The 25,059-nt window shown below is 42.0% G+C and overlaps 1 protein-coding gene across 1 annotated transcript in view; it reads left to right on the top strand.

Moving 5' to 3' along the window:
• Positions 1 to 25,059, top strand: part of DMD (dystrophin) — a 1,607,686-nt gene that overhangs the window by 1,268,824 nt on the left and 313,803 nt on the right. Inside the window, exon 54 of the mRNA XM_037050278.1 lies at positions 15,345 to 15,499. Within this exon, the coding sequence (XP_036906173.1) occupies positions 15,345 to 15,499 (155 nt within the window). The remainder of the gene's footprint in view (positions 1 to 15,344; positions 15,500 to 25,059) is intronic.

Genomic DNA, 25,059 nt, shown 5'->3' with positions numbered 1-25,059 from the left:
GAAAACATCACGTGACAAGAGAAGCAAACATTAGAGGGATGCAGCCTCAAGTCAAGGAGCCCCACGGATTGACAGCCACCACCGGAGGCTGGAAAGAGGGCATTTCACGGGGAGCATGGCCTGCTGACACCTTGATTTGGGATCTAACCTGCAGAACTTTGAGACAATAAATTTTGTTGTTTTCAGCCACCCAGGCTGTTGTGTGGTTTCATGACAGTCCTATGAACATAATGCAGGAGATATCTTCAACTTCATATCTTCCACCTGGGAAAGTGCATCTGAGAAAAACCTGCAAATAACATTATGGTCAAAGACCAAATGCTTTCCCCTCAGATCAGGAATGAGGTAAGGATGTCTGTTCTCACCACTTATATTTACCACTGTACTGGAAGTTTGGGCCTGCCAAGTAGGCGAGAAAATAAATAGAAGGAGCTTTACTTCTTCCTTTCCAGAAGAAGGAAAACTATATCTGTCAGTGGATGACATGATCTCATATATAGAAAATCCTAAGGAATACATTAAATAGTATTAGAAGGAATAAATTAATTCATCCAATTTGCAGGATGAAAGATCAAAATACAGAAATCACTTGTTCTTCTATATGCTAGTAAAGAATAATTGGAAAAACAAAATTCAGAAAACTACTTCATTTATAATGACATCAAAACATAAACTACTTAGGAATGAGAGAAATGCAGGACCTAAACACTAACAACTAGAAAGCACTGGTGAAAGAAATAAAGGAAGATCTACATAAATGGGAAAATATCCCATGCTCCCAGATCGGAAGATTTAATATTGTTACAATAGCAATACCCCCAAATCGATCTATAGATTATGCACAATTCTTATCAAAATCCTTGCTGGATTTTCGGCAGAAATTGACAAGAAGGCCCTAAAATCCACAATAAAACGTGAGGGACAAAGAACAGCCAAAACAACCTGGAAAAAGATCATCGTTGGAGGACCGACAATTCCCAATTTTAAAACTTACTGCCAAGCCACAGCCATCAGGACTATGTGGTATGTCTATCTGACTTGCAGATAGAAATACAGAAAAATGAAATAAAATGAGAAGCCCTTGTATTTATGGTAAATTGATTTTTGAAAAGACTGCCAAGAAAATTCAATAGGAAAAGAATAATCCACAACACCTCATGCTTTGATAATTGGATATCTGCATACAAAATAATGAAGTTTGACCCCACCCCAACACCATACACAAAAATTAACTCAAAAATGAATCAATGAGCTAAATATAAGACTGTAACTTAAAATCTTACAAGACAACACAGGAGTACAATGAGCTAGGCAATGTTTTGTAGATATGACAACAAAAGAAAGAAGTACATGAAGTGGATTTCATCAAAATTCAAAACTACTGTCCTGCAAGTAATATCATAATGAAAGTAGAAAAGACAACCCACAGAATGGGAAAAATATTTGCATAGAATATATTCAATAAGGGACTTGTATCCAGAATATGTGAAGAGCTCTTATAGTTCAACAACAAAACAGACAAATGACTCAATTACAAATCAGCAAAGGATTTTAATAGACACTTCTACAAAGCAGATGTACCACGGCCAGTGAGCATATGAAAAGATGGTCAACATCATTAGTCATCAGGAAAACAACAAATGCAAATCACAGCAAGGTACCACTTTACACTCATGCTAGGATGCTTACATTTTTTTAAACGACAATGATGAATGTTGACAAGGATGTGTAATAATTGGAACCCTCATGCATGGCTGGTGCAAATATAAAATGATGCAACCACTTTGGAATAAAGGTTGGCAGTTCCTGGAGACATGGAACATGGACTTACTATACAAAGTAAAGTTGCTTCACTCAAGAGAAATGGAAACATATGTCTATGCAAGACCTTTATACAGATGTTTGTGACAGCATTATTTGTAAGAGTCAAAAAGTAGAATAACTCAAATGTCGTCAACTAACGAATGGATCCAAAATGTGCTATATCCAACAATGGGATATTATTTGACAATGAAAATGAATAAAGCACTGCTATAACATGGGTAGAACCACAAAAGCATTATGCTGAACAAAAGAAGTCAGTCACCAGAGACCGCATGTTTTACAAATCCATTTACATAAATATCCTGTAAAGGCTGCAGGAGAGAGGGAATGGACGCTGGAAAGTGACTAATAATGGGTATGGGGTTTCTCTCTCTCTCTCTGATGAAGAAAATGTTTCAAATTTTGGTTGTGTTGAAAGCTTCAGAACTTCGAGAACATACTAAAAGCAACTAAGTTATGTATTCTGAATCACAGGTAGTAAACACAAGGCCCAGGGGCCAAATCCAGCCCTCTCCCTCATTTTATCCAGCCCAGCACCTTGTTTCTAACCCGGCGGCAGTGCCAAGCTCTCGCTTAACTGTTAAGGAGTAGTTACATGTATACGGTCCTAAAGTTATATCAGCCCTTTGAAGGCAACCGCGAGGCTGATGTGGGCCCTGGTGAAAATGAGTTTGACACCCCTGCTCTAAATAGGTGAATTTTATGGTATGCAAATTATAGTTTAATAAACCTTCACTGGAAAGGTGTATGTACATGTCATTAAGGCTACAGAGTTTTTTCTTGTTCCTTCAGATTTATAAACATAAACCTTTAGAAACATAGTTTCTTAACATTGGTTAACAATGGGACCCATTTTTTTTTAGGTGACAGTATAGTAGCTTATTCTATCCCTGGCCCTGGTTCCAAAATATCTAGAGATTGTAGAATCACCCTCCTCTATGAGACAGGGTCATCCCTGAGTAGAGATGCCAGTCAGGATAGGCTAACTTACGCCGCGGTAATATGTAGTCACCAAAGCTAGAGGCCTAACACAAAATTCGTGTTATTCATGTCACATGCCCCCCCGCCCCCAGGTAGATTCACAAGGGATCTCCACTTAACTTAGTCACTCAGGGACCATGGCTGATGACAGTGCATCTTAATCATAATTTCATGATCACAGAGGCAGGGAACGTAGTGGATAATGCCATTAGCTCTTAAGCCTTCTGCCTGGAAGTGGCAAGTAGCCCAAATCAGTTACATTGCCTTCCCTGATTCCGTGGGGCACAGATGTATAATCCTCTGGCATAAAAAGGGACTGAGTGTTTGTGAGTAATCATGTAATCTACCAGAGTGGATTTAGGGGGTCTCAAGAATAGTCCAGAAAATGCCACTTTCTGGGGATCTGTCCTCTGGCATTCTCTCTGGAGTCATTTCCACGCCCTCTCAGCCCGACTTCTCTTAGATGCCAGGGGTAGCGGGATGATTTGTTAATTACAGCACTGCTTACGCCTTTTAATAAGCTCCGCACATTAATGCGAGAGGCCAGAAAAAGAGATCGCTTTCCAAAATGTCATAATGAAATTAAGGTAATGAAGCACTTGGAGGGCCCTCCCTCTGCGTTCTGTTACAAAACTTATTCCAAAGAAGCTGAAAGAGAAATGGGGCCTGAAAGTAAAGAGGGGGGGAAATAAATTGTATGCCATTAGTTTAATTATAAAAATTCATTACATGAAGCCATGTAAGACAGAAAATAATGGAACTCTAATGGGTTGGCCGATAACACATTTACTAGCCTGTTCTCGGCTTGTAGTCATTGTTGAAAGGACAAAAAAGCAACAACTGGAGTCTGTAGTCCTCAACGCTATTGAAAAGATTAAGCATTTCCAGGAAACTGGAAAATGAGTGCCAGTTCCTTAAATCGTGTCCCCCGTGTAGTGTTACCGCCTGTTTGGTAATGTCGGAGTTTAACAGATGACTCTTGAAGTTCACGGTGAGAGGATTTACTTTTGAAATTGCTTCCTTACAGATATTTTAACGTTTCTGTTATAAATCCATAAAGAGGTTTTATAGGTCATTTTCATTCACACAAGCAAGAAAGAAATTCTGTTTCTTTTTGCCAATAAAGATTTATAGAACATTAATTCATACTTAGAAGTAAATCGTTTAGTGGTGTTTTTTTTTTGATAAACTGAATATGTGTTTTTTTCTGCCACCTTTGTTTGGCAATATCTTACTTTATTATACACAATAATTTTCCAATCTTGCTGTATTCATCAAGGAGATTATTTTAGACTCTTCAAAGTTCAATTATAATCAACCCAGTCGTTTTCCTTAAACTCTTTTATACAGAAGCATATCTTCTTTAACTGGATTGATCCCTGAATACTGGAGTCAAGAAACCTGCGTTTTTGCAACACCGCTTTCAGTGACTAGCCATGTCACCTTTGGCAAGTCATTTAACCTTTTGGAGTTTTGGGGTTCCCATGTGGGTAATTGCAGGCCTGGGCAAAAGGAAAGGAGAGGGAGGAAAGGAGATAATGTGCAGTGAAAGTGACTCTGTAGGCAAGGGTCATATGTTCGCGGGCTGTATAATCCAAGAAGAGAAGTTGGAACTTTGTCTTGTAGGTAATAGAGTGCCATTGAAAGGTTTTATGCAGGAGAGCCCTGGCTGGTGTAGCTCAGTGGATGAGCGTGGGCCTGCGAACCACATGATCGCGGTTCGATTCCCAGTCAGGGCACATGCCTGGGTTGCAGGCCAGTTCCCAGCGGGGGACTCACAAGAGGCAACCATACATTGAATTTCTCTCCCTCTCTCCTTCCCTTCCCCTCTAAAGATAATAAAATCTTTAAAAAAAAAAAAAAAGAAAGGTTTTATGCAGGAGCAATGTGGTTTCAAAAAGATCTCCTTAGCAGCTGTCTGCGGATGCAGGAGCTTCCAGGAGATCGCAGGGAGGGAGCCAATGAAAAGCTTATTGCGGAGTCCAAGCAAGAGATGCAAATATAAGGGAAAATATGGGTATGATCCCTGCCTCCTCCTCCAGTTCAGGATGAACTTGAACTGCAGAAGGAGAAGACCGACCTTGAGACAGAACCTTAGGGAACACCCACATGTAAAGGAATGGGCAGAAAAAGAAAAACTCGAACCATAAGAGACCATAGAGGAGACCCAAAGGGGAGGGGCCAAGAAAGGTGTGATCCTTATGTCACAGAATGACACGCTTATGATTTCGTAATAAAGGATTATGTAATAAAAGGGGGGGTGTTATTTGTGGCAGACTCTGTAACTCAAGTAAATAAGAGCCTAAAATATTCCATAGACATCAGTGACTGAACCAGTTAACTATTTTCACAAAAAAAGGTGTGTAACATGAAACTTCAAACTGAGTTTGCAGCTTCACCCTGGGTGGCACTGCTTCTGCTTCAGGCTGCAGGTCGATTGGGGTGACTCGTGTCCACGTGTCACTCTCCTGCTGCAGGGAGAAGCAGGCTAGCCCAGGGCACGTTTGTCTCCTGGTGATGGCAGACGTACAAAAGGGCCAGCTCCGCTGCAGGAACCCATTTCACGCCTCTGCTTGAGTCTCTTCTATTAACATCCCATTAGGATTAGGCAAAGCAAGTCATGGGGCCAAGCTCATTGTCAAGGGCAGGGAAGCAAACTGCCTTCGGTAGCAGGAAATTCGAAGTTACATAGCCACGGTACGGACAGAGGGTAGGGTAAAGAACTGAGGCCAACAATCCAATTTGCCATGGTGGCTTCTGTCAGAACAGTTTAGGTGGGATGGCAATGGCAGAACCTGATTTTGATGAGTTATATAGTTCTGGGAATGTAATCAAGTGGAGGTAATGAGTGAAGAGTTAGTTGCCTTCTAAGCAGCTGAACTGTGAAGGGAAGGAAAATGATCGAGAGCAGACTCTGTTGTTGTTTAACGATGGGGGAGAGACGCGCGTTTAAAGGCCGCAGAGGAAGACAGCAAGTCCATGGGCAGGAGGATCCAGAACAGATACTGTCCAAATACCAGAGCCCCTTCCCCCAGTATAAGAGTCACCTCTTCCTCTGAGACTGGGGAGAAGGATGCAAGGTGTAAAGCATGATATTTTGCAAAACGTATGCTTCATAAAACATTGATATTTGATGACACTGAGGCACAGAAGAGGATGATACTTAACTCCCCTTTTGCCACATAACTAGCATGTTGCATTTCTCCCACGTAATTGTAGGTAGGGTCATTTGCTGTGAGGTTTCTTTCAGTTTATATTGTCAGGATCCAGTTGAGAAGCCATACTAGATATTTCAAACAGAGGGGATTCCATATAGTGGACGGTTCCGTGGCTGATGAAAAGTTGAGAAGCCCAGTAGGAGATAGGGAGGCAACCTGGAATTTTGGAACATCAGGAAGCTGTTCCACCTCAAGGGCTGGAGGGCCGACAAGTGTTACCAAAGCCCAGGACCCAGAGCCCTCTGGTGCTAATGTTACCAAACAAGGGTCCGAGGGGTGGGGCAATACTTGGCCCACCGAGGGATGCCCAAAACTGCTTCAGAAAACAGGGGCCCCTCCCAAGGACGATACACTAATATCTATTGGGCTCTTCTGTCCGCTGCCAATTGGAAAGACATCTCTCAATGCCAGAGATTTGTGAAAAGGAAACAAAATGTTTATTTAATGCTATTCAGGCCTAATGCCTTCCTTAAAATATTAAAGTCTTTATGGATATACACCTACACACACACACACTCACAGCGCTCCCTTCTTCCACTGTCCCAATTCCGGGTACTGTAAATCAGGAAAAGAGCACACGTCCGTTTTTCAGGACGCTGGCACGTGAGCTGTGTTGCCTGTCCAGGCAAGATCTCCAATTAATCCAAACTCATGTGGCACCTTCCACTGGCAAGAGTTCTTTGTACCAAGTTCCAGTCAAAGTCTCTCCTGCTTTCCAGGCCACTCGGCCAAAGGGAGCACCCCAAAGCCGCCTGGGCTTCTTCTACCAAAGCCACACTCCACCTAAAGCGCGTCTTTCTTCTTCACCTGGCCACAGGGATCTCCATTCTGGCAAAGCTGCGTGGTCTTCCCTTTCACCTAGCCAAGAGGGGGTCCTAACTCTGCTGAAACCACGTGGCTCTCTCTCCTAATGGCTACAGGGGTCTACATCTTTCCAAAACAGCATGGCTCTCCCCCTCACCTGGCCAAGAGGGGGTCCTCACTCTGCTAAAGCCACATGCCTCTCCCACAGGCACTCTCTCAGAGAAGCAGCCCCAGTTACATCCTGGGTAGCAGCCACTCACTTCTCCCTCGCCCAAAACTTGGCCACAACTATTTAACATATCTATGAAACCAGTTAAAGATTATAGATATGTCAAATGACCATTCCAGAGGCTAGCTGCAAAACTGTTGCTATGCAAAACAGCTCTTAATGGCCCTGCTCCATTTGTCCCTTCCCCCAACTGACACCTGGGGGCGGGGTGGTGAGGACATCTTAATAATATTTCCTCCAATATTCCTGTACACTTTGAGTTCTGGATACCATTCCAAATCTTTTCTGGGCCCCGCCTTGGCTGCACCCTGTATCACGAACTTGACCACTGTGGGGGCTGCACAGCAGATACCGACACTGCAGAGGGAGGGTCTGTCCAGTGAGAAATGGAGACACTGAGAAGATACTGCCCACATAGAAAGAGGGGAAGATACAGTGTAGTATCACCTTTCCTTCTATTCTTCCATCTTCCGCCAGGGCCTCTCACTGGCCAGTTCCAGCTACAGGCCAGCTAGCAAAAAATCCTGGGAAATTCTCATCCCTAAGGGTAGGAGATAGGCAGGAAGTGGATCTAAGAGCAAATAGGCTTTTGGCTGTTAGATCACAGACCTAAATTTTTTGAATGAATCTCTTACTTCATGTATGCAAAGTGAGAGAAACTACTATGCAGACCTTTCTGTCCATAAATATATTAGGAATGTATTTAATAGTTTTCCAAGCAATTTGATTTGTTTTTTTTTAAAGATTTTATTTATTTTCAGAGAGAGGGGAAGGGAAGGCGAAAGGGAGAGAAACATCAATGTGTGGTTGCCTCTCATATGCCCCCACTGGGGACCAGGCCCTGCAACCCAGGCATGTGCCCTGACCCGGACTGGACCCAGCAACCCTTTGCTTTGCGGGACAATGCCCAACCCACTGAGCCATGCTGGTCAGGGTCGGGAACCTTTTAGAGCTTCCATATTGTAGACAATGACTATAAAATTGTAAATCCCTTGCTCTGCATTCAGTAGAGGTTCACGCCATGGTGAATATTTGTGCCTCATTAAAAATAGTAGTAGTAGTAGTAATTATAGTTGTAGCAATGATGACGATTATAGCTAATATTAATTTACTGCTTCATACATGCCAGGGAATATTCTAAGTGTTTCCCCTGGATTTTCTAAATTAATCCCCATATTAATCCTTCAAGGTAAATACCATTAATTCACCTTTTGTAACAAAGGAGGAAACTGAGGCTCACAGACCGGGTAATTACTTTTCCTATTACTCACGTAACTAGTAAGCCATCACACTGGGATTCAAACCCAGCAGACTTATTCTGTCACCTAGACTTTTAACTACCCTTTCTCTTCCTCCATTGTTTTCTCCCATGCCAGGTCCCCACTGCTAAAAGAATCCTTACCAAAAAAAAAAAAAAAAAAAAAAAGACAGAGGGAGAGAGAGAGAAGACACGCATTAAAACTGAAATTTTGTAATACTCAAAATTCTTGAAATCAATTGATGTTGTGCTGTAATCCATTATCATTTTTCTGCCTAACATACCAAGCACATACTGCAGAAGCAACATTTTAACTTTGAATATAAAATGCTTCTTTCCTGATTGGGGCCATGGTCGTTTGGGGATTTAGCATTGTATGGCCCTCGTGGAACACACACACACACACACACACACGCGCACCCCAAAATCATCTTTTTTTTGAGACTACTTCTCACAGTATTTTAAATTTCTTCGCACGCCAGGACCATCGTGCAAACAGTTCCCTGTAGTATATATTCCTCTGTAAATGGAATTCAGAAATAAAAAGTATGTGTGTGAATTCTATTGTGTTTTTGAATTTACACTCCTTCTGTGGTCTGGAGTTATCCCAGTAGTAAATTTCACAGTAGTAAGCAAAGCTGGTCAAGGTCATTGTTCCTAGCAGGAATGGCACTTGGTTAAAGCCCACGGTGGTCAGCGCATTACTGTAGGAGGAAGGAAACGCCCTGTGTTCTAGTGAGCGTCTCTAGGAAGGGACAGAAAGGAAGCTAGCTGCCCGTTGGCAACCTTTGAGTTTAGATAAGGGCCTCAGCACTGTCAGTGGGAGTCAAGGTCAGTGGGTTCTTTTTTTTTTCTTTTTAATCCTACATTCTCACAAAACCTAGGCAGTATTCAGTGAGGGTTAGCACTCAGGCAAGATTTTCCTAGGTCTAAAAATCTAAATCTCAGCGTGAATACAAATCTGAAGAAAGAGATACTGCACATGTTTGCCTTTCAAGCATTAAAGTTCATGGGAAAGCTCTGGTGTGACGCCAAGCCTGACTCTTGTATTACTTGTTTACTGGGAAGTCTCTAATTTAACTTTAGCATGCTATTTCCTTCGAGACTTTGGAAAAGTCTCGCATACTTTTAAAACATACTTTTAGGTATGTTTTATGATCTGTAGATTGGAACCGAAGAGTATATATCCTCTTGTATCTAGACTTCAAGTAGCAACCAATAAGTGAGGGGTGGCTCCCAAGATTATTTACTTTTCCTGGATAAAAATACATGATTTCAGTTATTTGCTAAATTTTCAATGTACATGTTATATTCTCGTCTATACATATATGCTGTGACATTCGTTCATAATGAGTACCCTGTTAACAATTGCCTCCTGCTTAGAAAGGAATTACCTTGGGAAGTGGTAACCAAGTCATTGGTCTAAGTTCTGTGGATTGTTAGGCTACCAATTCAAGATCAAATGGATGATAATAAGCCCTTCCTTTAAAATGCAAATAACACTGTAGGTTTGGCACAAGTGACGATGAGAAGACAAGGAGTGGTAATTTCATGCTTTTAGAAATAAAAAGCTCAACCTAGTATACTTGAAGATCTAATTGGCTTTATTAAGTAATTTATGAACCAGGCGGCATCTCATGTAGCATCTAGAAGGGCGCTGGCAGCTGTACAGAATGGGAGGTTTTCATTGGAAGCAGGGCGGGACAACGGTGCTATTAACAAAAGAAAAGAAAGGATTATTTTTGGAGCAGGGCATCTTCTTTTGGGGGGAAAAGGTGGCAGGCGAGCATTTTTATCATGCAGATTACCTCTTCTTTTTATAGGGGGAGGGGAATGTAGAGGGCCCACAAGACAGCTCCCTTCTTTGGTGTTGACCAGAACATTCCAGACGGTTGATCGGTAAATGACTGGATCCAAAAACTATGGTACATTTACACAATGGAATTCTATGCTGCAGAAAGAAAGAAGGAGCTCCTACCCTTTGCAACGTCATGGATGGAACTGGAAAGCGTTATGCTGAGCGAAATAAGCCAGGCCGTGAAAGACAAATACCATATGATATCACCGTTAACAGGAATCTAAACAACAAAACAAACAAGCAAGCACAATATGACCAAAGACACTGAAATATGGAACAGGCTGACATGTACCAGAGGGGAGAGGGGAGAGAATTACAGGGGAAAAGGGGAAGGACTCACATGAACAAGTATAAAGGACACATGGACAATAACTAAGGGTGGGGGGCAGAAATGGGAGGGAGGTGGGGAGCACAGGGCGGAAGGCAGGCAGGGTTGGGAATATAAGACCGAAACTGTACTTGAACAAGAACTAAAGAAAAGTAAAAATTAAAAAAAAAGATTATATTCCTGGGAGAGGAAGAAACAGCAATCAGGTTAGGTATTAAATCTAGGTTTGGTATCATGTCCTTTAGCACAAGGGATGCCATTTTAGGTGTGTGGTCTTCTCTTTAACACAACCCTAGGAAATTTCTAGAAAGGGAACACCCTTAAGGAATGGTGTTCACCCCAGAAAGGCTTTTGCATAGTGTGAGGATTTCTGAAAAGTGGGAAGTAGAAGCTGTGGAGATTGATAAAAGGAGTATGTAAGGAAAGGCAAGCATTCCCAGAGGATCATTTTTTTTCAAGGTTTTATTGTTTATTTATTTTTATTTAATTCTTGTTCAAGTACAGTTTTCTGTCTTATATTCCCAGCCCTGCCCCGCCCAGTGTTCCCCACCTCCCTCCCATTTCCAACCCCCACCCTTAGTTATTGTCCGTGTGTCCTTTATACTTGTTCCTGTGAGTCCCTTCCCATTTCCCTTATGATTCTCTCCCCTCTGGACCCAGAGGATCAATTTTAATTGTGTTGTTACCCAGCCTTCAAAAACTGTCTCTTTTTGCTTTCATAGCAAAAGTTAGTGAGATTGGCTTTAGCTACTCAGTATTAGTTTGGTTATGTGGGTGTATTTATTATATGCAATAAATACAATGATTTTGCTTGATTCTAGAACCAGATGTTCTAGTTAACTGAGAAATGTCAGATTGTATATACATGTTCAAGGAAGACGAGTCTACCCACAGATACTGAAACTATGCTCAGAGCACTAGTATATGATTTGTATTACTATGTAAATATCACAGTAACCTATAAGAACAGTTATTAAAGCAGAAATTATTACTCTTTTTAGAAACATCAATTATTTTCAATTTCCTCTATTGCCCTTCTAGCTCGTGACTATATATTCTTACAGATTTGAGAAAGACGGTATAGATGGAAATTATATTCTACATAGTATTTTTGATTTCTGGCATATTTACTACATAGGAGTCCAATGGGTTTGTTACACAACAGACCCAAGGGAGGGTGTACGATACACTGTTCCCAAAAGGACCCCCCACTAGGTCCGCTATGCCGGCTGCCAGACAAAAGACGTCTCTCAATGCCAGAGATTTGTGAAAGGAAAGGAAATGTTTATTTAATGCTATATAGACTTAAAGTAGTGACCCAATGTCGTCATTACAATACTAAAATCCTCTAGGATACCCTCAGACACACACCCTTCCTTCTCCCTCTGCCCTAGTCTGGGGTGCCGTCTCAGGAAAAGAAGTAGAAGTCCATGATTCAGGCTCCCAACACCATCAGCTGTGTTGCCACCAGGATCTTCAGTTAATCCAAAGCCATGTGGCACCTTCTCACGGCCCACCAGCAAGAGTCCTTTCACCCTTTTCTTCCAGGCAAAGTCTCTCCTGCTTCCTAAGCCACATGGTCCTCACTCTTGCCAAAGCTGTGGGGGTCTCCACTCTGACAAACCACGTGGTTCTCTCCTGCCAAAGCCTCGTAGCTCTCTCCTCTCATGGCTGCCGTGTCTGGGTTTAAATCCCCACCCCAACCTGCCTCTGCAGCCCCATTTCCAACTCCTCCTACAATCAGTTACTCAGGCCAGCATTCCTGTATTCTTCCAGGTTTACTGGGCTGTTATAATGAGTCTGGGCAGGTGTGGCCCCAGGTCACAGAGCCAATCTTCTCCAAGCTCTCACGCAGGCACCGTAACCAGGGGGAGTTGCCTTGCAGTTAACATCCTGGGTGGAAGTCACTTCCATCCCCCTGGCTCAAAGCACAGCCACAGCTACTTAACATACGTATGCAACCAGTTAAAAGCTATAGATATGTTAAATGACCATGCCAGAGGTTGGCTGCAAAGCTGTTGCTGTACAAAACAGCCCTGCATGTTCCTGCTCCATGTGTCCCTTCCCCTAACTCACACCTGTTGAGGGGAAGGGGTGAGGACATCTTATATATCTTTCTAATATTTCCTGGACACCTTGAGTTCTGGACCCCATTCCAAATTCCGGTTTGGGGCCCCTGTTACAGGTTGATGTGTCATGTTATTTTTTTTAGAGATTTTATGTATTTACTTTTAGAGAGGGGAAGAGAGGGAGAAAGTGAAGGACAGAAACATCAATGTGTGGTTGCTTCTCGAGCACCCCACACTGGGGACCTGGTTCACAGGCCAGCACTCAATCCACTGAGCCACACCAGCCAGGACATCATGTTATTTTAATGTCCTGTCATTAAACATTGAAATGATTTATCCTTTGTTTTAGTTAGTAAAGATCTTTATTCCAAAGATGTATTTGTTTCTCCTCCTTTGAAATTTGATTAGGGCAAAATACCGAAAGTGAGATTACTGGGTAAACGGGAGAAAGGTTTGTATGTCACTTGATATGTATTGCCAAATTTCCCGAATGTGTACTCTTTCCAGCAGTAGTGCGTGAATGTGCTTGCTTTACTGGTCTTTCTAGCTTGGGATTTTATTTTTTTATTAAGTTAATTGATGAAGTTGCCCCATCTTGATTTAGTATTCCAGTATTTTTACTTGTTTGAAAGTTCATTTTTGTTTAGAGTTTACAGCGAAAAGGAGTTTATTAGCAAAAGAGTGGGGCAGAGAGAAGGCTACTGGGTAGGCAGAGCAGCCCCTTCTTCGTGGGACTTCTTTCTTTTAATGAGGTTCATTTAATCAAGAGGTAGGGCGATCAGTAAGAAAGAGGAATATGCAGGGTTTTTCCAAGAGACTTCTGGGAAGCAGCCAGGCAGCCATGGTTTCTCCTTAGCCGCGCTTCCCATTTCTGAACATGGCGCTGTTTAGTATTGCAGTGAGCAAACAATGAGGCTAGGGGTTACCGCAAGGTGAAATTGGTCACTACATTGGATGGAGCTAGTCTTTTGCTGGTTCCAACCCATAAATCCATTGGCGGGGGGGGGAGGGTCTTTTTCTTTTTTTTAGAGAAACGTTTTATTCTCTCTCTCTTGTTTGAATCGCTTGTTCCTGTTCTTTTGTTTATTTAGCAACGCCTTAACCCAACATGTTGGATTTGATATAACTGTCTTAGCAATTTAATAATATCTTAACGCTTAAAAGCATTCTCCATGAGCTGACAGCAATGCTCAATAGAAATATGGGGCTACTGTGCTCCCAGACGATCTTTCCACGGGTTTATTTTTTTTTCTTTGATGTATGATATTTCAAGTGAGGAAATACAAAGTTTGAGAGTACTCAATTGCCAAAGACGAAGTAGAAAACATAGGTCATTTGGTTTAGCACGATTTATATATCTGTAATTGTATTGTCATTGTAAAGTAGGTTATGTTTAGAAGCGTTATGAATAAACGGATCCTTCAAAAAAGTTCGTTACTGGAGTAACAGTAGTGTTCCTTGGATGGTCAGTTTTCTGTATGCAGCGCCAGTTGGATGCCAGCAGATGGCACTAATTACATAAACAATTCAACAAGTTAATGAAGAGGGAAAGAAACACAGGAGGTACTTTCCTAGATTTCTGTCTGTTCATACTTGGTGTTTGGTGTATGTCACATACTCAACACTCATATGGGGGCTTATTTTTCTAGTTTTTCCTCTCTCTTGATAAAAGCAATTAAGCTCAGTTTCTTTGCAATTACTTGCTGCTAAATTGAAATCCCTGATAACGGTTCCCACTCAACATGCTGCATTTGAGACATTGTGCCATGAAAAGTGGATTAGCTTATGTTCTCATGATTGATTAAATCACGCAGTGGGTTAAAAGCAGTCATGTAGACATGTCTTGACCTAAGGATTCAGAAGTTACTTATGAATCATTTTAAGGTTTAATTTTTTTTTTCTAAAGAGACCAATCTTAGACTGGCTCTGTCCCCTTGGCATTTCTGATTTTTTTAAAGATTTTATTTATTCATTTCTAAAGAGAGGGGGAGGGAAGAAGAGATGGAGAGAAACATCAGTGTGGGGTTGCCTCTCGCGTGCCCCTGACTAGGGACCTGGCCTGCAACCCAGGCATGTGCCCTGACTGGGAATCGAACCTCTGACATTTTGGTTCACAGGCTGGCGCTCAATCCACTGAGCCACACCAGCCAGGGCTTCAGGTTTAATCTGTATACTCTTTTGTACTGTTTTTTTTCTTTTCATTTTTTAGTTAAATGTATTAGAGCGACATTGGTTAACAGAGTTATATAGACTTCAAATGTACAGTGCTATATATATATATATATATATATATATACACACACACGCACACATATATACATACATACAGTGGAATACTACTCAGCCATAAGAAAAGATGAAGTACTGCCATTTGTGCAACATGGATGGCTCTTGAGAACATCATGCTAAGCGTATTAATTCTGACAGAAAGTGTTAAGACCCATATGATTTCACTCATACACGGGATACAAAAGCGAAACTCATATCACAGACAACAGTGTGGTGGTTACCAGAGGGAAGGGGGTCAGGGATAGCAGAGGACAAAGAGGGCCAAATATATGGTGGCGAAAGGAGATTTGACTTTGGGTAATAAGCACGCAAGGCATTAGACAAATGATATTTCCTAAGTTTTTTTTTTCCATTGTTTAACAATAAGCATGTGTTGTGCATTGAAAAACATCCAATAAATCATTTTTAGGAAGACAGAAAAAGAAATTCCAGTTAGAGATTGCAGAGAAAACTGATGTGCATTCTCTCTCCCACATGTACCTGTAGCAGTTGGCCAAAGACCTCCGCCAGTGGAAGATAAACGTGGACGTGGCAAATGACTTAGCACTGAAACTTCTCCGGGATTACTCTGCAGATGATACCAGAAAAGTACACATGATAACGGAGAACATCAATGCCTCTTGGGCAAGCATTCAGAAAAGGTAGGAACTACATCACTTTGACAACCGCCGTTGGCTATCATGATGGCGTGGGGGCACTGGGTGGCCCGTGCAGACTGGTTTTCCAATCTCGCTGAAACAGCCTTGGGAGGACCCACAGTGCCCAAACTAACAAAACTCACAGGTTTGCCTAAGTCTTCTTATTTTAAAGATGGGGGACCTGGGGAGATAACGCGATTTTTCCACAGTCACAAAGGCGGTGACCTAACTCAGAGATGACACAAAACCAAAAGACTGACGTGGAGCTAAAGTCATCACACATGTGTCAGTCTGCTTTGAGGGTCTACCCAAAGAAACATCATTCTATTCCATCATGGCATACGCTGCCTCCACCTTAAACCTACAGGAAGTCACTTTGGAGGTACAGCTGTGCATAGTGCCGCCATTGGGCATCACCCTACACGCCCAGTGGGAAAATCTATGGAGTGTAACATCACTCATAACTTCAGTTCCCATTATACATCTATGGAAATGAACAGCTCTCAGAGACAGCACCTCCAACTAGGTCCTGTCTGTTTTTCCGCCCTCTTAACCCCTTGTGTTTGCCTCTCATGAGCATTTATCCCAATTATAAATGAAAACCCGATGTATGGAACTAATTGTTTAATGTTTGCTATCCACATTAGTCTCAACTCTCTGAGGATATAGGCTATCTTTCTTATTTGAAAGATCCTGAACCAGGTGAGATAATGGGATGCAGGTAAATATTTGTGGAGTGGTGATGACTCTCTTTGCATGCTGAAGTGCTAGCTTATTCATACTGTGGTAACTTTGGGATGATAGGACACTCGTTTTAGTTCTGTCAGAAAACAGCGGCAGAAATCATTCCTGTCCATCGATGAGGAAGAGCACAGTGCCAGGTAGATGCATCCTAGATGATGACGTGACTTAGCGAAGAAGTCAGCGAGGTGTCCTTTCCCAAGAAGAAGGGGTCACCATCGAGGCAAGAAAGCAAAAACAGATCTTGAACTAGAAGCAGAAACTTAGGAGTAATGACCTGTTGATGTATGGAAATTGAGAGACCAAGTAAATCTTGAAATGGAGTTGGAGGTTGAAGAGTGACGGCAACTGTGGAAACGGATTAAATCCAGTGACACGGGGCGGGGGGAATAGAGTATCTCTAGTCCTGAATTCTGGACAGTGGGTCTTCAGGTGACCACGGAAAACAAGCTTCACCCTGAGGGGGACTTCCGTTTGCAGCTCTACCCAAAGGACCCTGGTTGAGAGAGGGCGTCCCCTTCAAAGGCAAAGTTCGGACTCTGCGCTCCCCATACGGATCCCGGTAGCTTTGCAATTCAACGAGGGCCTAGTAGGCACAGGAAGATGTATGTATTCATATGCAACCGATCCCTATCACAGAGTCAATAGTCAGACCGAAATGGGAAATACTTGCTGTTCAAAGGGAAGCTGCTTTGGAAAAGCAAATTAAGAGCAGAAATTAATTTGGTGGATTTAGGGCTTGTAAACTAAGGGGGGACTAAAAGGAAAAGCTTGTTAGTGGTACAGAATGAGGGCTTCAGGGGGAGGCCCCTCTCATGGACCCGGTCTTTTTGGCAGACTCCTGTCCCCACATCCTTGTGCTCCTTGAATCTCCAAGCAGCTCTCTCAGTTCTTTGGATCACTTTACTAAGGTTCTCTGCATTCCTCAGAGGAAGGGCTTCCAGTGTGTATTCTTTGACTTGGTACTTACCAAGGTACCAGTTAAAGAAGATATGTCGTGGTTTCTCTGTTGGGTAAAGTAAAATAGAATCACATTTTTCGTTGGCCCACACAGAATGTGCCATTTGCCAACTTAATTTTGACTCATGCCTCCAGAGTTCTTCCCCATTGTACTCTGAAAATTCATCCGCTTGCGTAGTTTCTGTCTGCTGATGACTGTCCATTGTATACCCTTGGCAGCTGAGGACGATCCCTTGAGTTTCAGACCTGCATATCCCAATGATTTCTTTCCATTTTAATGTCCCTCGGGAACTTGAAACTGAATAGACCCAAAATGACCTCATCTTTGCCTTCTTTCAACCTTTATCTCCAAACGCCACCTCCTTCTGTTCATAGGACCCTCTCCGGTGAACATTGCCACGACCCATTCATTTGCCCAGATCAGAAGCTCCTGCCTGCCTCTTTCTTTGTAACCCCAATAGCTAAGCGATTGCAAAGCTACTTACCACCTCCATAGTTTTCAAATGTAGTCCCTTTCCTTCATCCCTAGTCTTCGACCGTCCCGGCTTTCTTGAATGACATCATTTCCCTAACTGGTCTCCCTCCTTCTAGTCTTCCCACTTCCCATCCATTGTCTATGCAGAATGCAGGGTGATCTTCCTAATTACATTATATTCATATCTCTCACCCTCCTCCAACTTTTAAAACCTCTGTTGGCTTATCCATTGTTATCTGAAGAGAGTTCACACTGCTGTAAATGACTTCAAGGTCTTGCATAAGGTGGCCTTTTCTTAAAAGGCCAGCCTAATTTTCTCCTAGCTCTCTCTTCCCCCTTTACTACCCCACCACAATTGAGTAACATGGAGCTATTTCCATTGCCTCATAGCCATGCTTTACCCTCTCAATTACATATGACGAGATCTCAGTGTAAATGCCAATTCCTCCAAGAAGTCTACTATGACTACCAACCCTAAAACCCATGCTCCCTGAGCCCTTTCTTATAGTGCTTATCTGTCTACATGTAGTTAAGTGTTTGTTGGTCTCATTCTCCCATGAGAACATTGGCTCGGTAACGGTATGCACGTTGGCTGCCAGTCCCCCATGATTGCTCAGCCCTTAGCTTGGCACAAAGTAACTAACCCCCAACCCCGTTTGATTAAATAGGTAAGTGAGCAAACACACTATTGTTTGCTCTGACGGCTAGTGCTTTTGTATGGCAGTAACTCAACACAGAAGGGATGGCCTTCAGTTTCAACTCAGAAAACCCAACTTCAGTCACTTGCCTAATAGAGGTCTGTTTGTCTCACTTAATGAGAAGATCGGAGATTCGCAGATGCTAATGGCTCAGTAGCAGAACAATGGCATCCCTAAAGTCTCCAGTGTTGTTCTTGGCATTTTGCTCAGAACATATCATTCCAGCCGGAAGAAGAAGGGAAAGAGACGGTGCTTGCATCGAGAAAGCAACAGCTTTCCCAGGAACTTTAGGGCTGGAACTATGTCACAAAGCCACCTGTGATTCCTAGGAATTGGGGCAGAGCCATCCAACAGAGAATGTCAAAGAGGCACAGAAAGGATAAACTGCTAAACTGCCGCGCTATAGCTGGACAGCATTAAGTTCCCCGGAGAGATACCACTGAAAGCTTTAAGTACATACCATATATTCATGCAACCGTGTTTCACATACAGTGCATTAGTACACTATGTTCATGTAGGGTTGTCATAATAATGAGCCATTGGGGCTTTCTGGGTGTTCTGAGAGGTTATAAGAACTGTATTCTCTATTAGCTACTGATACCTTAACATTAGAAGTTCATATCCTATGTATTCTGTGTGTGTCAACTGCACAGAATAACCTTGGCCACAGCTTCCCTTTTTCTTACATCCTTGTAGATCTTATACTAGATAGGTAAAGAACAAGAAAACTCTTTATGTGATTTTTTGCATTTGGACCTTTGAATCCGAATATGTTGCCCAGCTACACCCAGAAGTGAAGTCACATCCTCCTCTTCCTCCTCTAGATTTGTGCTGTCCCATAGGGCAGCCACTAGCCACAGGTGGCTACTTAAATGTGAATTCATGACAACAAACCGTCAGTTGTATTTTCTCCATCGCATCAGCCGCCTAGCACTTGCACTGAAGAGCCGCATGTAGCTACCGGCTTCCCTGTTGGACAGTGCCAAGTAGCAGGTTCCCATCATCACGGGAATGTTTAGACAGTCCCACTCGGGGTCGTCTTTGTCTGCATTCACCTAACAGTTTAGGGCACGTTTATAACAATCACATACTCTCTTACTTCAAAAGGAGTTTTGCCAAGTTTTATAAATAAAAAGCGTTTTCAAGGAAAGTGCTTCCCATTTTCCTATTTCCTTGTTTCTACCATTTCTTGAATGTATCCATTTTTGAGAGTCGGTTTTAAAGTCTCAAAAACTGCAAGTATCACAGGATATAAACACTTGCACTTTGGTTGTGAGTTCCATAATTTTAAAAGGAGAGATTCTTTCTATTGATATTTGGGTTATGGAGAAAAAAATTCATATCTTTGAAAATTATCTGTCACCAAGACTTTGTAGGTAGAAGGGACTCTGTGGAAAGCATTCTGATTGCCTCATTTCTCATAGCTCAAGTTTTACTACTGAACACTAATGCATTGCCTAAATTCAAACTTTCCATTGTATGGATAAATAAATGCAAAACTTTTGTACTTTTGAAAGCCTGTTTGAAGTAATAAAACTTCAATTCCATTTTAAATTGCTGAGTGTTAAATAAGATATAAAAACCCTAACTTGGAAGATATCATATAGTAGTAGGCTATATTTTCAAGACAAAAATCAAAAACAAAAGTCAACTATTTTTTAAAAATATTTTAGTGTTCAAGTTTATGATTAGGTCAGAGGAATCCTCAAAATCTATGCTGGCTTTTATAGGATCTTTATTTACCACTTTTTATAGATACACATAAATACACAAATAGTCCTAGAAGGAATTCATCTACCATTCATGAATAAAAGTACACGTTGCACCCTGGCTGGTGTGACTCAGTGGAATGAACACCAGCCTGCAAACCAAAGAGTCACTGGTTTGATTCCCAGTCACGGCACATGCCTGAGTTGCGGGCCAAGTCCCCAGTAGGGGGTGCACTAGAGGCAATCACACATAGATGTTTCCCTCCCTTACCCTCTGTCTAAAAAAGAAATAAAATCTTAAAAAAAAAAAGGACAAGTTGCTTCTAAACTCAATTTTGTAGTTCGGCAATTCCAATGAGGACAGATCAGTGCTGTGACCTCTATAGGCAAATGTTTTGTTCTAACAACACAGATGAGAACATAGATCATCGTCGTGACTTGTGTCAGAAAATATTTTGTTTTCCGGCCCCCATTTTTTACAGAGTACATGTTAACACATCAAGGCAGAAATGTGGGCCTCTGCAAATTCATTTCTTGCTCTACAATCTCCATGAGCAGATAGGAACTGGTGAATGAGATAATATTTGATGTGATATTACAAATTATTGTGAGAAGCCTCTAAGGATTGGATTTCAAGGACTGCCATCTGGCTGATGACTTTATGATGACACTGTCACGAGATTTCATTTCCTTATTTCTATTCTAGGATCACTCTTTAAATGAGAAATGAGCATTAACTCCGAATTGTCTGTCTGCTTCTATATGAGGGCTTCTACAGCTACCAAAGAGCAAGGGTAGCTGGCGCTAGTATCAGAGGTTTCTTCGTGGCTAAAAGTTCCTCTCAAAAGCTCCCAGATACCTGAACAATCTCTCTAGGTTCTTAGAAAGATGTAGCATGTATGTGAAACTACACTATTCCTTCAGTAAGATTGCAGTAGTCTCCTGTCCCCCCTTAATATGTTTTCAATTTTAATGATACCATGAGTAGTTGACACACTGAGAAATTATTCCTTGTGTTCTCCATCTTTGGAAACCACGAAGGGACTTCTCGTGTCTCTATTTTTAGGACTTTTCTCTTCTTTTTTTTAAAGATTTTATTTATTTATCTATAGAGGGGAAAGGAAAGAGAGAAGGAGAGAAATATCAATGTATGGTTGCCTCTCGTGCGTCCCCTGCCGGGATCCGGGGACTGGCCCGCAACCCAGGCATGTGCCCTGACTGGGAATCGAACCACGATCGTGTGGTTTGCAGGCCCGTGCTCAATCCACTGAACTACACCAGCCAGGGCAGGACTTTTCTCTTCTTCACATTAAAGAAAGAAGAAAAAGGAGGAGAAAAAACTAGGGATCCCTATTATTGTGCACAGCAAAGAGCTCTTCTCGCTGGACACTGCATCTCTTGGCACATTCTCCAGCCTACCCTTTAAGTAACAGTTTGGCTTTCTTTATTGGGGGTCTTCAATTTCTTTTTTCTTTTTGCTCCTCCCTTCAGCCAATCATCACACTCAAGTCTCCCTCACCCTAAGAGGACTTCTTTTAGGATACCATCTTCTCGATCTAGCTATGCTGGTTTCCCTTTAGCGTGGAATTCCTTGAAGCTGTAATTGCCATTACCATTGACTTTCCTTTGGCTTCTGCTTCTGCCTTGGCCCACTCTACTCTGGCTTCCCCAGACCCACCACTGTCCTGAAACCAGTGCCTCCCTAAGCTCCTCTGTGAACATGATAATAGCTAACTGCCCTATTTTATTTATTCTCCTGCTTTGTTTTAACATTGATCTTGTTGATGAACTGTACTAGTTGAAACATTCCCTTCCTTGGTTTCCAGAATGATAATATTGTGTGGTTCCCCTGTTTCTCTGATCAATACACTTAAGGGCGAAGTGCTTGGCACGATGCTTAGCACATAGGAAGAGCTCAGTATCCATCATCTGTCCTAAACATCCTAAGAATTCCCTCACTCACTCAATGAATGTTTTGATGCCACGCATGTGCCAGGTAGGCTCAGTTCTTGGTAGTACGCATACGGTGGTGAAAATGCCTACCCTCATGAAGCTTATATTCTGGGAAGGAGAAACCAGGAGACAGACATCGACAAATAAAAGCATTGAACTGTATGGCATACCCAATCAGGATAAAAAGAGAGAGGTGTTGAGGGAGAGAGAAAGAGAGAAGTGGATGAGATGTGCTGTTATTTCAATATGGTCATTAAGAAAAGTCTCACGGCAAAGCTCACGTTTAAGCAAAACCTAAAGAACCCAAGGACGTAAGCCATGTTGATAACCGGAAGAACCATCTAGGAGGGTGCTTATAAGTGAAAATGTCCTGAGGCAGGACTCTGCTTGGCAAGTTGGAGGAGCCTTAAGGAGTCTGGTGTGATAGGAAAGGGGCAAGCGAACAGAAGCGTAGTAGAGAATGAGTTCAGAGAGATGGTGGACTCTGATTACATTGGGTCCTATAGGCCCCGCTGAGGACTTGGGCTTTTACTCTGAATGAGGGGGGAGTCATTGGAAGGTTTGGAGCAGACGAATGGCATGCTTTGACTTATCTGGCCCCTCCATTTGAATAGACTGAGGGGAAGCAGTGAAACCATTAGGGTACTGTTGTCGTTATTCAGTCAAGAGAGGACTATGGTTTGGGCCAGAATAGGAGAGGTGACTCTGGGAAGAAGTGACTGCATTTCACTGTATTTTGAGGACAGAACACAAAAGATTTTATAAGGGAATGGACTTAGGTATGAAAGAAAGGGCCAAAGAACTCTACAGTTTTGGGCCTAAGCAACTGAAAAATAGGGTACCCATTTACTGAAGTGGGGAGGTCTCCAAAAGCAACATATTTGGGGGAGAAGATGTAGACACGTTTTATTTGAAATGCCTATTTATGCATCCATGGAGATGCGGAGTAGATAGCTAGCTGGATATCAAATCTTAAGTCCTGGTGGAGACTGTAGTGACTCGAGATACAAATTTGGGGATTTTAACAACAATCAGTATAGGCTCTCTTTGCTGTGCACAACCCCCAAGTGTTGGTGTTCCCATCTTAATTCTCTCTTTTTTCTGTGTCCCTTTGTCTACTGGCTTCAACTACCATTAAGACTCCTCAGTTTTTACTTGTATCTTATGTCTTTCTCCTGACCTCCAGAACTGTACATATAGCCCCCTACTGTACATCTCCATGTGCACATACTATAGTCTGCAAAATGTGTAAAATAGAATGCAGTCTGTGCCCGGAAACAATGCTAGATTACCTGTTTTCAGTGTAGTTTAATTGCCTAACTTTATGGTTTCTAAACCTGGAAGCCCAATTTTGCTGTGTAGAATGCACACCCATGTTTTTGGCCCAAACTTTCAGAAAAAAAAATCTTCTGTTGTAATTTTTTAATTCAAGTTTTTATTTTGATATAAAACTGATTATTGGGTTCCAGGATATTATTTTGCATACAGATATTGTTATTGCTTTCTGGACTTATAGTTTTAATGCGTAAGCATAAATTAAAACCATTTACATAGATATGGAATTAGTACTATCCATGTATAATGCACATCCTTATTTTTCCCCCTCAAAAATTGGGCCAGAAAAGTGTGCATTATACACGGCAAAATACGGTACCTTCTCCCTTTTTCTCCCTCTCTCTTCTCTATTCTGCGGACACGTGTACGAGTATTAAATTGGCTTCTAAATTCTGTGAATCCTACTTCAAAAATTCCTCTAGAAATGATTCCCTCTTCTTCAGTCCTATTGTCACCTCATTCGAAAGCTTCCTCATATGCGACCTGGAAGACTGTGGCCCCCTCTTATCCGTGCTCCCAGCCATTGAGTGTCTCTATACGCACTGACCTCCACACTGGCCTCAGAGTTAGACATTTCTCTTAAAACTAATCTTCTGGCTTCCCTTTGCTCCCAGCACTCTCTTTTTTCCCCTCTCCTGAGACCTGATAGATGATACTTACATATGTGACGTGATAGCCTCCCAAAAGCGTACACGAGTTTTTCTGAACCTAAAAATACACAAATAAATAGGTTTCCGGTATACAATTCCATGACACATCATCTGCATATTGTATTACATGCCCACCACCCCAAGTCACATCTTCCCGAACATACACAATTTTATTAAGCAGTGTCACCCCAAGAAACGTCATTTAAAAATAAACAAGTAAATAAATAATTTGATTTTTCTTCCTATTCAGAAGGGAAGTGTATAGTATCACAAACTTGTGTTGGTCTGTCAGCCTGTTTATTTAGCAGAGGGGCAGGCCTGCGCACCTCACTGCAGAGTCTCATTCTCTATCCACAAATCTGTCCTTTCCCAAAATACGTTTGGAATTCCTTTTCTGACACCACCTGGGGACCATTGCTCATCATCAGAAGTCTGTTGTACTATTGTATTAGCCATACCTTGTGTTTGCTCAAAAAATTGCGCTCTTGTTCATGGTTTATCAGTAGAATGAAACAATCAGATATGAGTACCTAACGGCTTTGGATTATTTCCAAAATTTTAAAGGTAGAGACGTGCTGCTGCCCTTGAACCTGTGTAAAGAATGCAATATGATGCTCCCAGGATGTTCATCTAAAATACGACCTCTTATGAAGGGACTGCTTATGATATATTGGTAGCATGTTACAGTCATAAATATTAAAGCTACAAGTGACCTCAAAGCTGCCAGCACAAACTTCTCAATTTAGGGTGGCCTATTTTTAATTCCTCTCATGCAAAATAGACCTTCTATGCCGTGCAAAGGACTTAAAAGGATTTGGTACATTCAAAAATACAATCCACCAGTGACTTTTTGAGGTACACTTCTCTTGCCAATACAAGGAAGTTTCTTTTGGCTCTTCAAGAGCGAGTTGCAAATGTCGTTATAAGGCACTCCCATTTTTATACTGCTGAGACCCAGTATTCCCAAGTGATTATGAAGCATAAGAATTCGCACCATCGTACAATAAGGTAGTATTACCTGTGTAATCCCTGGGATCCCTGG

This window comes from Sturnira hondurensis, unplaced genomic scaffold (genome assembly GCF_014824575.4).
Source record: "Sturnira hondurensis isolate 20B ecotype Veracruz unplaced genomic scaffold, ASM1482457v3 Scaffold0006693, whole genome shotgun sequence".
In the NCBI taxonomy this organism is placed as follows: domain Eukaryota; kingdom Metazoa; phylum Chordata; class Mammalia; order Chiroptera; family Phyllostomidae; genus Sturnira; species Sturnira hondurensis.
This window is presented reverse-complemented; position numbering and strand designations above follow the sequence as displayed.